General features: G+C 41.1%; 1 protein-coding gene across 8 annotated transcripts in view; it reads left to right on the top strand.

Annotated features, from left to right (window-relative positions):
- The window catches only part of DGKD (diacylglycerol kinase delta), a 66,622-nt gene that overhangs the window by 29,956 nt on the left and 21,228 nt on the right, over positions 1 to 15,438 (top strand). For all 8 annotated transcript variants that reach the window (XR_010833651.1, XM_067002632.1, XM_067002631.1 and 5 more), the window contains 12 exons: positions 4,184 to 4,288; positions 5,135 to 5,267; positions 6,015 to 6,121; positions 6,689 to 6,814; positions 7,912 to 8,014; positions 8,513 to 8,675; positions 10,773 to 10,881; positions 11,641 to 11,780; positions 12,488 to 12,572; positions 13,154 to 13,248; positions 13,345 to 13,444; positions 13,597 to 13,870. Coding sequence is in view for 7 of the 8 variants with exons in the window: in XM_067002632.1 (XP_066858733.1) it covers positions 4,184 to 4,288; positions 5,135 to 5,267; positions 6,015 to 6,121; positions 6,689 to 6,814; positions 7,912 to 8,014; positions 8,513 to 8,675; positions 10,773 to 10,881; positions 11,641 to 11,780; positions 12,488 to 12,572; positions 13,154 to 13,248; positions 13,345 to 13,444; positions 13,597 to 13,870 (1,540 nt within the window). In the remaining variant the exon portion in view is untranslated. The remainder of the gene's footprint in view (positions 1 to 4,183; positions 4,289 to 5,134; positions 5,268 to 6,014; positions 6,122 to 6,688; positions 6,815 to 7,911; positions 8,015 to 8,512; positions 8,676 to 10,772; positions 10,882 to 11,640; positions 11,781 to 12,487; positions 12,573 to 13,153; positions 13,249 to 13,344; positions 13,445 to 13,596; positions 13,871 to 15,438) is intronic.

Raw genomic sequence — 15,438 nt, 5'->3', positions numbered from 1 at the left:
CGATCTCTGATGATACTGCTAAATCCCAGTGCAAATGTTGATTTAGCACTGACTAATGGAGAATGTTCTTCATAAATTTATTGTGCACAAAGCTGTGTTTTACAGCTGTGTTTTACAGTTCTGTAATTACACAATAGACCCTTTATTTTAATTCTGTGAGTCTCTCTGGATGATTCAAGTATGAAAATCTCCTTGATCTCTTTATTTGTCCTCTGCCTTATAAACTTTAACTTTACTCTGTGAACAGAGGATTGTCTAACGCTGAATGTGGGGATTTTTAAGATGCTGTAGTAGATGGTATAAGAAGGAATTAGTGATTCCTATATTTGACAGTCTCCCCAGTGATCTGTGCAGTCTGTAGTCTCAGAAATGAGTTCTCAACCAAAGTATCTACATTTCTATATTTTTTACCACTGTTTTAGATTTCATGTCCTCCAAGGTGACTTAAAAGCGATTCTGTGCATTTGCCTTTTTTTTTTTTTTTAATAGAGAGAAATAGTAAAAGGTACAGCACTGTATGGGAGTGTTCTGAAATAGGAATCCTGATGATAATTAATTTTACTAGCTGTTTTAAAATATTTTTTCCCACTGCCCAGGAGCGTGCCAGGGACTTGTTAAATAAACAGGTAGTTCCTCATAAAAAAGTTGCTCTTTTCAAAGGAATGAAAGGTCTTTGGACTCTTGTCCTAGGATGCTTGGCCTTTCCATAGGGTACTGCTGTACATAGGCAGTTACAGATGTTCTTGGCTTTGCAGCCAAAGTGAGGCCCTGCACTGCTTCTTCTTAGCAGGACTTCAGAGATGCTGCTCATTCTTCTTCAACTTCACATTGATTTTAGCAGTACTGCTTTATGCTCCATAAAAGGTTTCTCTAGGGTAACCTTTCTTACATAGCAGAATCTCAGATGGAAATAGAGTTAATCTCCCACTTTTCCTCTTTCCCAAGGAAAGAGAAAGACTCCTGTGATTGCCCTCTTTCAGAATACATTTTGTCAGAACTAGAATAGTTTAAAGGAAAATTCAGGGAAAAGGGAAGAAGTCCTTTGAAGTTTTATTTTTAGAAAATTGTAAATACTTATTTCTGTTTCTTTACAATTGATACAGATTGGATAATTTTGTTCAAAAAAGAATGCTACGTGCTGAAACTGTTCCTAATATAAATGGCCAGTCCTTGCTTGGAAAAGGCATTTAGCTCCATTTGTTGTCTACTTGATGTTAGTGGCAGTGGCATGCTTTTCTAGTTACTGGTAGTACCCCTTAGCATAGTTAGTGTTGTTGCAGTTGAATGCTGCAGTCTAACCTATAAAAAGAAATATATATTGTGAAAACTGAAGGGCTTAAAATAACCCAGAATTTTACAGATATATCTTTTTTTATTGTCATTACGTATACATTTCTTACTGCACTCTCTGAGCTATTCTGACATCAACAAGAAGTTTGATCTTCAGCTTCAGAGGATTTTATTTTTAACCTGTTTTATGAATCATAATGAGAGAAATGAGAAATGGACCGGAAAATGGTAGTTAACGGGTTACATACTGGGATGACGCGTGTGTGGTTTTTTAGTGCTGCTTAACAAAACTTTGGTGGCATGCTTGTGAGAGTCACACCGGCCTCATCAACCTAATGTAGTCCTAGTCTGTGTTAATCTGTTGTTTCAGATGTTACAGCACAATTTGCTGGAAATGAAAATGATGGTTTTTTTTTATATACAAAATGTAGAGGGATAAAGGAGTGTCTGGAATTTTTTAGAGTTGACTGTATGGGGTTTATGTGGCAAGGGTTTGGTAGCGGGGAGCTGCAGGGGAGGCCTCTGTGAGAGGAGCCCAGCAGCTGCCCCGTGTCAGATCAGAGCCAGCTCCAGAAGGGACCCGCCAATGGGCAGGGCTGAGTCACTGAGCAACACTGGCTGCACCTCTGTGAGAGCAGATTTAAGAAAGGGGAAAAAAAAAAAAAAAGACTGTTTTGTAACAGAAGCTGGAAGAGAGGAGTGAGAACCGGCCCTGCAAGACCCCCAGGTCAGTGCAGCAGGAGGGCAGGAGGTGCTCCAGGCACGCAGCAGCAGTTCCCCTGCGGCCTGTGGAGAGGCCCCTGGTGGAGCAGGCTGTCCCCCCACAGCCCATGGGTCCCACATGGGGCAGATCTCCACGCTGCTGCCCGTGGAGGAGCCCCGGTGGAGCAGGTGGATGTGACCTGGAGGAGGCTGCGGCCCATGGAGAGCCCCCGCAGGAGCAGGCCCCGGGCCGGAGCTGCAGCCCGTGGAGAGGAGCCCCCGCAGGAGCAGGGGGTCTGGGGGGAGCAGCCGCCCGTGGGGACCCGTGCTGGAGCAGTTTGCTCCTGGGGGATGGACCCTGTGGTACAAAGCCATGTAGGTGCAGTTCTTGAAGAGCTGCTGCTGTGGGCAGCACATGCAGGATCAGTTTGGTAAGGACGGCATCCCATGGGAGGGACCCCACATGGAGCAGGGGAAGAGAGTGACCAAGAAGGAGCGGCGGAGATGAAGCATCCATCAGGGACTGACCGCAGGCCCCATTCCCTGTTCCCCTGCGCCGCTTAGGGAAGGACGTGGAAGAGGGTGGTGGTGGTGGGGAAGGTGTTTTTGAGTTTGTTTCTGGTTTCTCACTGTTCTAGCCTGCTAGTGATAGGCAATAAATGATATTAATCTCTCCACAATGCATCTGGTTTGCCCATGATGGTAACTGTTGAGCGATTTCTTTGTCCTTTTCTCAACTCTTGTTTCTATTGTATGTTCTCCACCTCTTCCTCTGGAGAAGGTGAGTGAGAGAGCAGTTGTGGTGGAGTTTAGCTGTCCATTGTTGTGAAACCACCACATCGACATAGAGGAGATCCTTCTGATTTTTGTTAATGATGCTTAACCTTAATGTGGATTTTCTTAAATCCAGGTCTTGCAAACACTTCAATATTGTTCTTATTTAAAAAGTCAGTTGGATGGAAATCAGACAGACTTGTACACAAAGAAGCAGTGTTAGTATAGTGTGGAGAAGAAACACTTTTGTCTTTGGAAGAATAAACGTTGATTTATTGTCAAGTTGGGACCCCAGCTGAATGGACAGCCCTGTGGATAGCAGACAAGGTCCCCTGAAAAGTTAGGACCTTTTATTTCTCTCTACTGCCGCCATCTGACAAACCAGGAGAACATTGGTGGTAGGCTACACACAGGCTTGTCTGCCTTCCTGGGCAGAATGGAGCTTTGGCACCACTTATGTCTTCTACTTTGTTTGTTAAACACTGAACTGTTTGTTTAACATGGGGCAACCAGCACATCAGAGTTAGCCTAGAGTAGAAGCAGACTGAAAACAGTATTTATAGGAGGCAAACTCACCACAACCCCAAGCTGCTGGTGGAACTTTGGTTGGAATATCTTTTCTGTCCCAAATGTAGAACAAGCTCTCAGAAGACAAGAGGATTAAAAGTACTGTCATTTCTCTTTCAGATTGTTTATTTTGCTTCATTTCTCTCCTCCTCTCTCCTCACTTGTCATCAATCTAAACTGTTTTTTAGTATGATGTGATGGAGCATTAGGGTTTGTGAGCTCTACAATCACACTGTAGCTGGGTATGGTATAGTATACTTAAGAAACCACAGAATAGGGGATATGGGCCAGTTTTTAAGGAAAACAGCCCTTATGGGTCATTCTTTTGATATGTTAGTCACTGATCTGATGAAATTTATGTTGTCTACTAGTTTTAGGATTTTTCCCTCTTAAATACTTAGTATTGTGCTTTCAGTCTAATTTAACAAATATGTTATATATTAATTGATAGAAACTTGTACATTAAGCTGTTAACAAAATATTTTTGCAAATTTAATGCCAATTTAGAAAGTCTTTAAGTACATAAAAAAGTATGCAAGGTCTGCACATGTGATATATTAACTTTTACTGTCCAGTGCCTGATTTGCGTTGTGCTATTACTGGGATATGAGACATATCTTTATTCAGTTCTATATTGAGAATGAGAGTTAATATCTCTGTGGTTCTGTAAGTTTATCAAAAGAATTAATGTAAATTTTGGCAGAAGGGAAACATAGTTCAAAGGTGTAAATGACTTCTGCTGTGAATCTCATTGCTTCTGAAAATAGCTTCAATACTAGCAATAACGCATTCTCTCACTGTCTTTCACTGACATGCCCAGAATACACATTAATTTTCTCTCTCCCTTCAGATTATTACTCCATGTCGGAAGCTCATCCTTTGTGCTGATAACAGAAAAGAGATGGAAGATTGGATTGCAGCACTGAAGACTGTACAGAACCGTGAACATTTTGAGGTAATAGGAAAATGTGTTCCTTTATACTCTGTGCATCCTCTGCTAAATAACAGCTTGTTTTGAGATTGAGTCAGCCTTCAGTGAAATTAACAGAAGTAATTTTTATTGACTGTAGTGGTTATAGCATTAGGCCTTCTGTAAAAAGTACCCCAGATACACAGAAATGATTCTCCAAAGAGTGTACTTTATATACTCTGTTAGTAACTTTGAGAGCACTTTTTTTTGAGAGTGTAGGTGAATTATGAAACACAGTTCTCCTTTGATTGTCTTTTCACTCTTCTGTTATGCTCCCTGTCCTAATTTGCACCTTGTCTGCTTGCTATTCTGCCTGTTTCAGTGCATATCTTTGCTTTCTGGGACTGTAGTTAGACCAGAACTGCCAGCAAAAGAAACTGTCCTGAGTTCTTCTCACTCTGATGATTGTCTTCCTGTTCCCTCCATTATGCTGGCACAAACATTCCTCTGCTATGCAATGAACTGGATTGAGGAACTGATCCTGCTGAAAGCTTAATACAAAAAAAAAAATGGAGAAGGGAAGGATTGACTTCAGCAGATAAATTCTCCAGTTCATTGTCCTACGCACACTTGTAGTGAGACAAGCACGAGAGATAGCACAGGCGCCAGAATGAAGGTGTTGCTTCTTCTTCAAGCAGAAGTTTGAGCTCTTCTGGCTTAAAGAGCTTCTTCACCTAGAGCTGCTGTGTGTAAACTGCATGCGGCCAGCTCTTCCCTAGTAAAGTGTTCTGTTTCTGCCTTTCCTGACTGCTCTGCACGAGTCTTTGTTCTAAGGAAAAGTGGTCTTGTGTCTCTGCTTCAGATTTTGTTGTAATGCATTTATTTTATTAGTCTACCCAGTACAGCATGGACCATTTCTCAGGGATGCACAACTGGTACGCCTGCTCACATGCTCGGCCAACATACTGCAATGTGTGTCGGGAGGCATTATCTGGAGTCACGTCACATGGGCTCTCATGTGAAGGTAAGAGTGCTTCTTTGTCTCCTGTTTTGGGAGTGTCATCTTTATAGCTCAAAGCCACGTTCTAGAGATCTTTTAAGAGGAATTTTGTTAACAGTCTGTTTTCCATACAAGACAGAATCAGATTCTTGGTATTTTGTAAAAAAAATAAAAATAAAAATAACAGAAATGATGATGTTTTCATGCTGATTTTAGTATTAGACTTGACAGAAATATAGCTTTTTTTTCATTACCCAAATACTGACATCCCTTATTAAAATGATGCTTCTGAAATTAACAGGTATGTAATTCTGAGGTATGAGATTAAATATTCATAAGAATTCTCCTGTTCATAAGAATACTCATAAGAAAGTCCTTGTTAAGTGTTTAAATGCCAGGAGATTATTTTTTTAGCTTTAGCATAGCAGATGTGCATGCCTGTGGACAGCTCATACTTGTAGTATGAATGAGGTTACACCCACACTGTGTAAAAGGATGACGGAGTGTATGACTATGTAAATCACGTCAAATTTAACAAGGTGATAACGAAGCTTTGTACAAGGAACTAGTAAAAGTGATGAGGCAAGAATTAATAGCTAGCTCATCTTACTCAGTATGCTTAGAGTTGATAGTTTTGGCAGTGCTAACAAGGGTAGTGTGTGCCTATGCTTTCTTTTGGAGCCAAATATGGTCACTTGGGAAAGCTTTCACACAGACTGCCACATTACATGTTCTGAAGCTGGATTAATATATTCTTCTCTTCCTCTCTAGTGTGCAAGTTTAAGGCCCACAAGCGGTGTGCCGTGCGGGCAACTAATAATTGCAAGTGGACAACTCTGGCCTCTATCGGGAAGGATATCATTGAGGATGAAGATGGGGTAGGCATTACTGTCAATTCCTGTAGCCTTAATCTTGATGTTGAAGCACTGGCGTGTGCTCTACGCAGCTTTCTGCACTGTACAAGTAGTAATTGTGCCTTTATGTGTTAGTGATATGGGAAAGGTCTCTACTGTCAGAGCATAAGATTCTGTGCAAAAGGCCTGACCAGGGTACCAAGGACTCCTAAATAGCAAGAGAAAACTGCTACAGACCAGGGGGAGTTGAGGTTAGATAGTTGGAGGCACAGGGAATCTGGCCTGATTTTTGGTAAAGGAAAGATAAATGAGTGGTTGGAACAGTATCTTAGCATATGGGATGTCTGATGCAAGTCTTCGTTTCCTCGATAGCCTGGGGTAAATCACCTGGTCTCTTTGTGTTCGAGCATGTTGTAAACTGCCAAAAAAGATGGTTAGGTGTTTTCTAGAAATTACCTTTGCTGTCCTCAAACAGTGCATGTAAAGGCTTTCAGTTGTATATATCTGAAAGCCACAGTGTATCCTGTGACCTTAAATTGCATGATGGAAAGTCCATATTGGTTCTCTCCTCTCCCTCTGTTCCGTTTGCAGATCTCGATGCCACATCAGTGGTTGGAAGGAAACCTGCCAGTGAGTGCCAAATGCACTGTGTGTGATAAAACCTGCGGCAGCGTCCTGCGTTTGCAAGACTGGCGCTGCCTTTGGTGCAAAGCCATGGTGAGTTGAATAAATGTCACCGTTCCAGTAAAAGGGTAGTCTTTGATCAGCTCTATGATGTGTTCTTTTAGTGACATTTACTTAAAATGAAATCTCCACCAATGCTGTCAGTATTTGCCAGGAAGGACCTGATTGTTCAAGCTGCAGGTGATAAACAGCCTGCAAGAGAAAGAAGTTTAAGTTGTGATGAAAAGCATCACTGTGATGCATAAAAGACAGACCTGAAATAAGTTCCTGCCTTCTCTGCAAGCTAGTTTCTTTTGATAGTGTGCTTTCATAAAACAATCCAATTATTCTAGATATGAATCAATGCCTCAGGCATGGGAGATACTTGATTTTAAGGAGCTGTTTTTTGGCATTTCTACAAGTTGAAAAGAGAGGGGGGAAAAGATGATAATACTCAGTTATTTTAATAATAGTGATTTCCCTTCCCATTATAATAGGTTTCTCTTACATAAACACTGTAGTTAGATCTTGCTATGTTTCCAGTTGTCTATAATGTTAATAATGGAAGTATCACAAAATTTATAATGAGTTGGGGTGGGTGCTCAGACCCCAAGCAAACCCCTCTGTCTTGCAGTCTTCATGTACTAGAAATGACTGAAGTGCCTAACTCTACTTCATATTTACTTTTTTGGTTAGCTTTTCTAATCCCTTCTTCTCTTTCCTCTTGTGTCCCTTATGTGCTCCTACTTCGTTTTCTTGAATTCTCAGCATCTTTTTTTGTGGCTTTTCAAGAAGCTATTACTTTCCTTGGATCTCAGCTGAGGTTAGGATTTTGAAAGCAGAGTACCGGATGGCTTTTAAAACCACATAATTTGTTATCTTGTCCTCTCAGCACTCAAAACGCTTGTCTCCTGCATTCAGATGGCAGAAAAAGCACATGCTAATGGAAAGAGGAGAGGAGAATTGGTAGAAAACAGATCAGATCATTCTTTAACATGACCTTATTAATGACATTTCCTTGGGTTCTTCCTTTCTTTCTTTCTTACCTATCCATTACAACCTCTTGTTGGGTGGCTCTATGAGTTATACCACAGTGCCCAAAAGGGTGCGAATGATTTTTTTTTATTTTTATTTTTTTTTGGTATTTTCAGGTACACACAGCATGTAAAGAGTTGTTGCCAAACAAGTGCCCTCTTGGGCTGTGCAAAGTATCTGTCATTCCTCCTACTGCTCTTAACAGCATTGATTCAGATGGTAAGTATCACTAGTAAGTAGTGCCTTCTTTCTCTTCCTCTCAGTCATGGTCCTTCCAGATAACACTATTAATCCCAGGCTCTGTCAACTGACAATTCTGCTTTTGGTGTTGCTGAAATTCCAGACTAGAAGATCTTGCTGAAGTATGGTGCTGAGCTGTTCGTTTTGCTTATTACCCTGTAACGTCAGTATTTGCTGAGTTGCAGCTGTTACAATTTATTGAGAACGACTATGTTGCAGAAGCAGTTTGGGAAGGTTGGGGAAGCTGAAAATTTTGGCATACTGCTAGGAGATAAGTGTGACGTTTGGCAGCATGAGGTATGGTTCGTGCTGGATTCAGGGCTGTGTGCATTTGGCATGTATCCAGTGAGTGCCATAAGCACAAAGAAAGTATTAGCTTCTTCATTGCTGTGCTAGAGTATGGGGTGTTTTGTGGTTTTTTCCTCACCCCATCTCTCAGCTTTTCCTCCCTCCCTGCTACCTCTTTCCTTAACATAGGTTTCTGGAAAGCTACTTGCCCACCTTCTTGCACAAGTCCTTTGTTGGTCTTTGTCAACTCAAAAAGTGGAGACAACCAGGGAGTAAAATTTCTACGAAGATTCAAACAGCTACTGAATCCAGCCCAGGTCTTTGACCTCATGAATGGAGGACCTCACCTTGGGTAAGCAGATATTCTATAGAGGCATATTTTCCCTGTAAATACCAGAAAAGCTCGAAGGATTTATTTGATTTATAAGGTCATCCTCAAATGTCACAAGGAACCTATTCCTCTGAGAAGACTGGGCACATGCAAAGTTTGGAGGGGTTTTCCCCTCTCTGTGTTTAGTGTTATTGATTAGTTAAAACAAAACATGTTGTTGAAAAAAGGTTGTTATGTCCATTCATCAGTAACAGCAGAACAGCTTGAGGGATTTTGGGGGAATTCCAGAAACACTCCCCTGGAAGAAGACCAAGCATGGAAATTGTGAATCCAGAAGTAAACTGACAACAGACTTGTAACAGGCATCCTAATGTACTGTTAACGAGTGTTAACTTGAGTTAAACTTGAGTTAACTTGAGTGAACAATCGGATATCACAGATAGCGAATGAATATTGTCAAAATGAGATTTATTCAGAAGTAACTTAACCTGGTAAGTTCGTGAAACATCCATTCCTTAAAGATTTTATGGTGATGTTGGAAAAACATCTCTTATGAATGCTTTCACTAAAGTTGTTTATGCCCTGGGATCTAGGTGACATTTCAGGCTTGTTTACCAGATTTCACTAGAAAATCTATTGATTAAGGAAACAAAAAAAAGAGAGAGCAAGCAACCTGTGGAATAAATTTCTTTACTGTTTCTGCAACTCTGTTTAAAACAAACAAAAAAGGTCTCCAGTTTGATTCTTCTAAACGTTTCTGTTGCATCAAATTTGGGTGACTTTCTTAGGAATTGGTACTTCTTATAAATAAGAGCCAACACAAGATGAATCTCTATCATATTTTGATGTGATTGACTCAGTCTATTACTACAACCTACAGGTGCAGGGTGCTAAATCTGGGGAGTGGATGAGTGACCACTAGGATCTGCTGAGAACTATAGTTGGAACTGTAAAAAGCTGTTTGTTGCCACAGTGCATTGCAAAAGACTGGCCTTTAAAACTGTAGCATGCAGTCCAAGGGATGTGCTTGGCTGATAAATAATTTACAGAAAACTTTAAAATTAAATATTTTTCTTCTTCCTGACCCCAGTTGGACTGATTGTAGAGAAGAATTTTGCCTTTAATCAGGAGTGAAGAGAAGGAATCAATTACTTTCTCAGGCTGTGATGCACACTAATCAAAGAGCTGCTCTTTGCTCTTTTAAAAAGCAAACGATAGTACTGGGTAAAGACCACTTCTTAATAATTTAAGTATTCTAAACTTGTGCCAGTCAAATAGTACCATAAGATGTTGTCATTTCTGATAGCTGTTTTTCATGTGTCAGTAGTGGTTGAAGAAATAAGGATTTTCATGTACTACAGCAAATCCTGTTTAGGTAATAATAAATATATGTATTTACTTAACAAATAAATAAAAGCATGCAGTAGTTCTGGAGGGTGTTCACTAAGAAACATAGTTTCAAACAGCTCAAGGAGAGGTTGTTTTTACATTTAATATTCTGGAATGAGTGAATAAGATAAATTCACATTTGTATTGCTGGAGAGTTGTTTGCCTGCCTGCAGGCCAGAGAAGGTGCCAGAGCATTGGTTTATGTTGCTTTCCCAGAAGGACTGAAATTTTGAGGCTTTATATCCTCTTACAGTTGTCTGCTTACTGAATGACTGCATAAAGTTCCCACTCTTCAAGCTTTGCTTTAATTGGCGTGGCCTTAGTGCGGAGGCAGTGACATCAGAGCACTCCAGATAGTGACAAATAACTAGTGTTAGGCTGAACGCAGCAAATCTGCAAAAAGGAGTTAATTCAATGGATAATCAGCTATCACATGCTTGTTTCCTCTTCCGTTCAGACAAAAGTGCCTTGCTTTAGAAGGAGAATGTGTCTGGGGTGTATATCTGTGGTGAATAGCCATTGTAAATTGCTTAGCTGTATTTATAATTCCTTATTTATAACTATTTGAATTCATTTGTATTCTGACAGTGGCCTGTATTCATTACAAAATCAGAGCCTACTTTAAGTGAATCCGACATGTTTATAGCCTAGATTGGAATTGTTTATCGTTCCTTTCTGTAACAGCTGATTGCTCTTCTCTTTTGATTTTTTTCTTTCCTTTCTCTGTAGTTTACGCTTATTCCAGAAATTTGACACTTTCCGGATTCTAGTTTGCGGTGGGGATGGAAGTGTTGGCTGGGTTCTCTCCGAAATTGATAGTCTCAATCTTCACAAGCAGGTACCTGCCCAATGAGCTTGGTTGGTTGTAAGAAAGAAGGAACAACAACATGGGTTGAAGAGGACTTTCTTTGATCACACAGATGTAGTTTGCACCAGGATTGAAGCTGCTGAAAGCTTACCACAATAGTGTTCTTGCAATAATTTTCTGCAGGGAGCAGCACTACTTATCTATTCCTATCTACAGTGTTCCTCTCCAACTCCCTTGTATCCAGTCTTTAGAGTAGTTGAGTTACTCCTGCTTCGTTGCCACCAGGGACTTAAACTTGGAAAGGGCTGCAATTAGAAAACCAGCATTTCAACAAGGGTAGCAATCCTCATCTATTCCCTGTAATTCTCATGGTGTTTCTGTGTCCTCGGATAGCTAGAAACTTCATTGGATTAGACATAATTTACAGGGTTTAATTTGTTTCCATTTTGTCTTGTAGAGGGCTATGCTAATTTTACAGAAAAGGCAATAGCACCACCTGATGGTTAAATGAGTATATCTGCAGGATGAAGTATCTTTTAGCAAGGTTCTCTGGGTGGCAGCTGTAATGCACTCCTCTCTCAAGTAACAACCTAAAAGCAGAGGGAACTTGTCTTTGCTTGCATGCTGTTCTGGCTGTTTTCCTCATCCAGTTGCTTTCCCCCTCCCCCTGGGACTAGCTAGTTCTCAACCACTGCTCTTTGTAAGGAATCAGTCATGTTACTTTTGACTGTTAGTGGTTTGCGTTTTCCTATTTGAATATCAATTTTGTTTTCCTTTTCTCTGCTGCAGTGCCAGCTGGGAGTGCTGCCGTTGGGAACAGGGAATGACCTTGCTCGTGTGTTAGGCTGGGGGTCTGCTTGTGATGACGATACCCAGCTCCCCCAGATCCTGGAGAAGCTGGAGAGGGCGAGTACCAAAATGTTGGACAGGTGAGTAGTCAACAGTGAATTGCTTGAAAGCATCATTCTAGGAGAGCTTGATTTTGCCCATCTGTTGGGCTTCTTTATAGTTCCAGTTATGATTTTTTACTGATAATCTTCTGTCACCTTTTGTCAAAAAAAGATAGTCTTCCTTTCTGTGTCACTGCTGCAGAATAGTAATGGGTGAAATTGTCGCTCTGTCTGATGTCCAGTGTCATCTCTTGTGTTCCAGAGTTCTTGACAATTGAATTTGACAAACCCACAGTTGTGATGTTTTAAACTATTTTTTCTTGATAAATTTGGAGCAATTTATCTCAAGTTTGGCTTATAAATGAAAGCTGAAAACAGAAACAGAAATCGTTACCCCTAGTATTGATAAAGCCTTTACATCTTTTTACTTTTGAAAACATTTCTTGACTTTAGATTTGTATTCTGGCATGTTGAATCAAATTATGACCATAGGATTTCTGTGAGAGAGGGAAGGAGGACGGAGAATGTGCTTGTGCTGTAGGATACTTGTTCATAGTGTTATCCCTCCTTCTGCCTCACTTCAGCCCCTCTGCAGTTTCAGTGCATCCCTATGGCTTCTTTGCATCATTCATGCCCCTAACAAAGTGCTGTTTGTTCTGCTTGAGATTCTGACCTGTTACGTCCTTTGGATAAAGGAAGAAATTGTCTGCCTTGTAGTGACAGTTATGATGCCTCCTTTTCAACAGGTGGAGCATCATGGTATATGAAACCAAACTCCCACGCCAGGCCTCCACTTCCACGGTCACTGAAGATTTCAGTGAGGATTCTGAGGTACTTCGCAAGATGCAGAGGGGACAGGGAACTGGGAGCAACAGCCTCAGAATGGACGAGATAGGAGACAGTGGCTGAGTTCAAATGGAGCAGGCCTTAGCTATGACTTGGGGGGTAGTAGGAGCTACAAAGATCCTGGGCCTTTAAATTAATGAAGTGTTGTAGGGAAGGATGGAGGCTGGGTTACCAGAGTCAACAGCTGTAATGGGGGATGAGGAGAAGATGATTTGGAACAGGAAGAGAGAGGAAATGATTGACTTTACCCTGCTGTCATGACAGGATGTTGTTGAAATTGTGGAAAGCTGAGTAGCAGTTAAAGGAAATGTAAAAAGCTCAGTGTTTAAATCCACAGTTGATGAGAGACTCATAAGGACTGCACTGCTGATGATTTCTAGGTGCAGAATTAGCATCTTCATCAAATTCTGGTCTTCAGTGGGTAAATGAGCCCTGAGCCACAGAACATTTCCAGGGCAAAAAGAAGCTATAGAATGATAGGTACTCTCTGGGGAGCCAGAGACACACAGCAGGTGTTTTACTGCTGGGAAGCAGCACCCCAGTGGCTTGTTTCTGACTGTCACCAGGTGCAGAAGATTCTCTTCTATGAAGACTCTGTGGCTGCTCATTTGTCCAAAATTTTGACTTCTGACCAACATTCGGTGGTCATCTCCTCAGCCAAGTGAGTACTTAAAAAATTGCTCTAAGTGAAAGTTGCACTGTGAAAATCCTGAGATGATCCTTGCATGATTTTGTTTTCCTTACCTTCTTTGTCTAGGGTACTTTGTGAGACAGTGAAAGATTTTGTGGCTCGAGTAGGGAAAGCCTATGAGAAGGCAACAGAAAGCTCAGAGGAATCAGAGGTCATGGCCAGAAAGGTAAAATTGGAAAAAATGTATAGCTTTCTACTTCTGAAGCGGAAAACTTTGTTTTCAGGGAAATAGGATAATGGCATACCAGCAGGCATTAAAAGCTTGAGCTAGCTAAGTTTACTGTTAGTTCTGGTTAAAACTTCTTCTTCGCCTTGTAGTGCTCTGTCCTAAAGGAGAAGCTGGACTCACTGTTGAAGACACTGAATGATGAATCTCAAGCATCTTCATCTCTGCCAAATCCTCCTCCCACCATTGCAGAGGAAACCGAAGATGGTGATGGGTCAGGCAGTGCTTGTGATTCTTCTAGTGACCGGTCGGTGGGCTCATCATGTACTGCACGGCCCCAGATATTTCGCCCCCGGGAGCAGCTCATGTTGAGAGCCAACAGCTTGAAAAAAGCCATTCGTCAGATTATAGAGCATGCGGAAAAAGGTAACATGTTAGGTGTCCTACTTGTGGCTTATTGTGAGCTCTTGAGAAGTATAAATTTCCTGTATTCCAGAGGGGAGTAGGGTTTTTTATTAACAACAGCTTTCCTGAGCTAGAGAAACTGCTCAGTAAGCCTGGCTGCCTAGTTCCATCTCTGCCAAGCCCACCTGTTTGAAACATTGCTTGGTAAATGAACCTGAAGTTCAAGGTATGTTCTCTCCCGTAGGGCTGGTTTAGGAAGTTACTACCCTCCCACACTCTATTTGTTTGAGTTTCCTGTCTGTCTCCACCAATACCGCAATTGTGTCACTGCAACTGTTTGTGTGGCCTTGGTGTAAAACAGATCTGAAAATACTTGGGAAGAAAATATTTTAAGTATTTTAACTTGGATTGTTTCAGCAATCCCTTTATAGTACAGCCCAGTAAAACAGTGCAGTGGTACAACTGAAAGTGCAATGAACTGTAGCACAGAGGCAAGAGAAAGCAGGAATTTCTTAAATGAGCTTTGTTACTGGGAAAACATTATAATACTGTACCTTGATGCAAATCAATCCTGTTACTATGTTAAATACCAGGGAAGGTGACCCTCTTCTCCCATCTTGGCCCTTATCTCTCCCCAGCCATTCACCCCTGTAGCTCAGAGTTTCATTTCCTTCGAAAGGCGTCGGTGTCACAGATGTTAGTCATAAACTCAGTGATGTTAAACTTAGACCAAAGGAAGTATTTAACAGCTTATTACCAGAGATAAAAGCATTGAAGTTGCAGATGTGATGTCCATGCGCACCGAAATGTGCACTATGAAGAACAACTGTGCAGTAAGTTGTAGATCATTGTAATGTTACTTGGATTTCCAGCACGGCAATATTGTATACAACCTACCCTGAAGGTGAAGGTATATGAAGTGATGGAAGTTGAGCAGACAGCCTGCTTCTGGTGAAGTAGAGGTCCTGACTTCATTGCTGCCCCACTTTGCTGCTGCTTATCTTATGCTGATTTGATGCTTTTTGGAGTTCTTTTGGAGCCCAGCCAATTTGCTTAATTCAGCAAGAAGTTTTACTTTTCTGCAGGGCTAGTGGGTTGGATTTCCTTGTGGATAGTTCTGATGAATTGCAGAATCAGCACAAAGAAGGGGAAGAGAGCGTGAAAGAAAGGGAGGGGGCTTGTCACCCTTCAGAAGCAGTGAGGTGGTAAATCGGTTGCATTCTGTGAGGGCTTGCTGGGGAGGACTGTTGTTTACATAGAAAGGAAGTTTTGATTTCTTTAGGCAACATGCATTTAATTCTTGCCAGCTCTTGGGCAAATTCTACTTACTCCAGTTGTTCAACTTATCCAAACTGTTTTTCTTCTTCCGAAGTATGTAATTTGATTATTTTGTTTGTATTGTTTTTTTACCAACTACTGTTTTCTTCCTCCTGATGATGTGTGTCCAAGTGTCCTTTTCAAGTGACTTATCCTATTGTCCAAGCGCAGATCAAGCAAACAGAAAATTCAGTTTAATCTATCATTTATTGTCCTTCTGGTTAGAATTTCTGGCATCTAAATGTGATTAAATGGAAGCCCATCAACTGTAG

The sequence above is a fragment of the Anser cygnoides genome, chromosome 9 (assembly GCF_040182565.1).
Source record: "Anser cygnoides isolate HZ-2024a breed goose chromosome 9, Taihu_goose_T2T_genome, whole genome shotgun sequence".
In the NCBI taxonomy this organism is placed as follows: Eukaryota; Metazoa; Chordata; class Aves; order Anseriformes; family Anatidae; genus Anser; species Anser cygnoides.
Note: the sequence above shows the minus strand (reverse complement) of the source record. Positions and strands in the feature narration are given on the sequence as shown.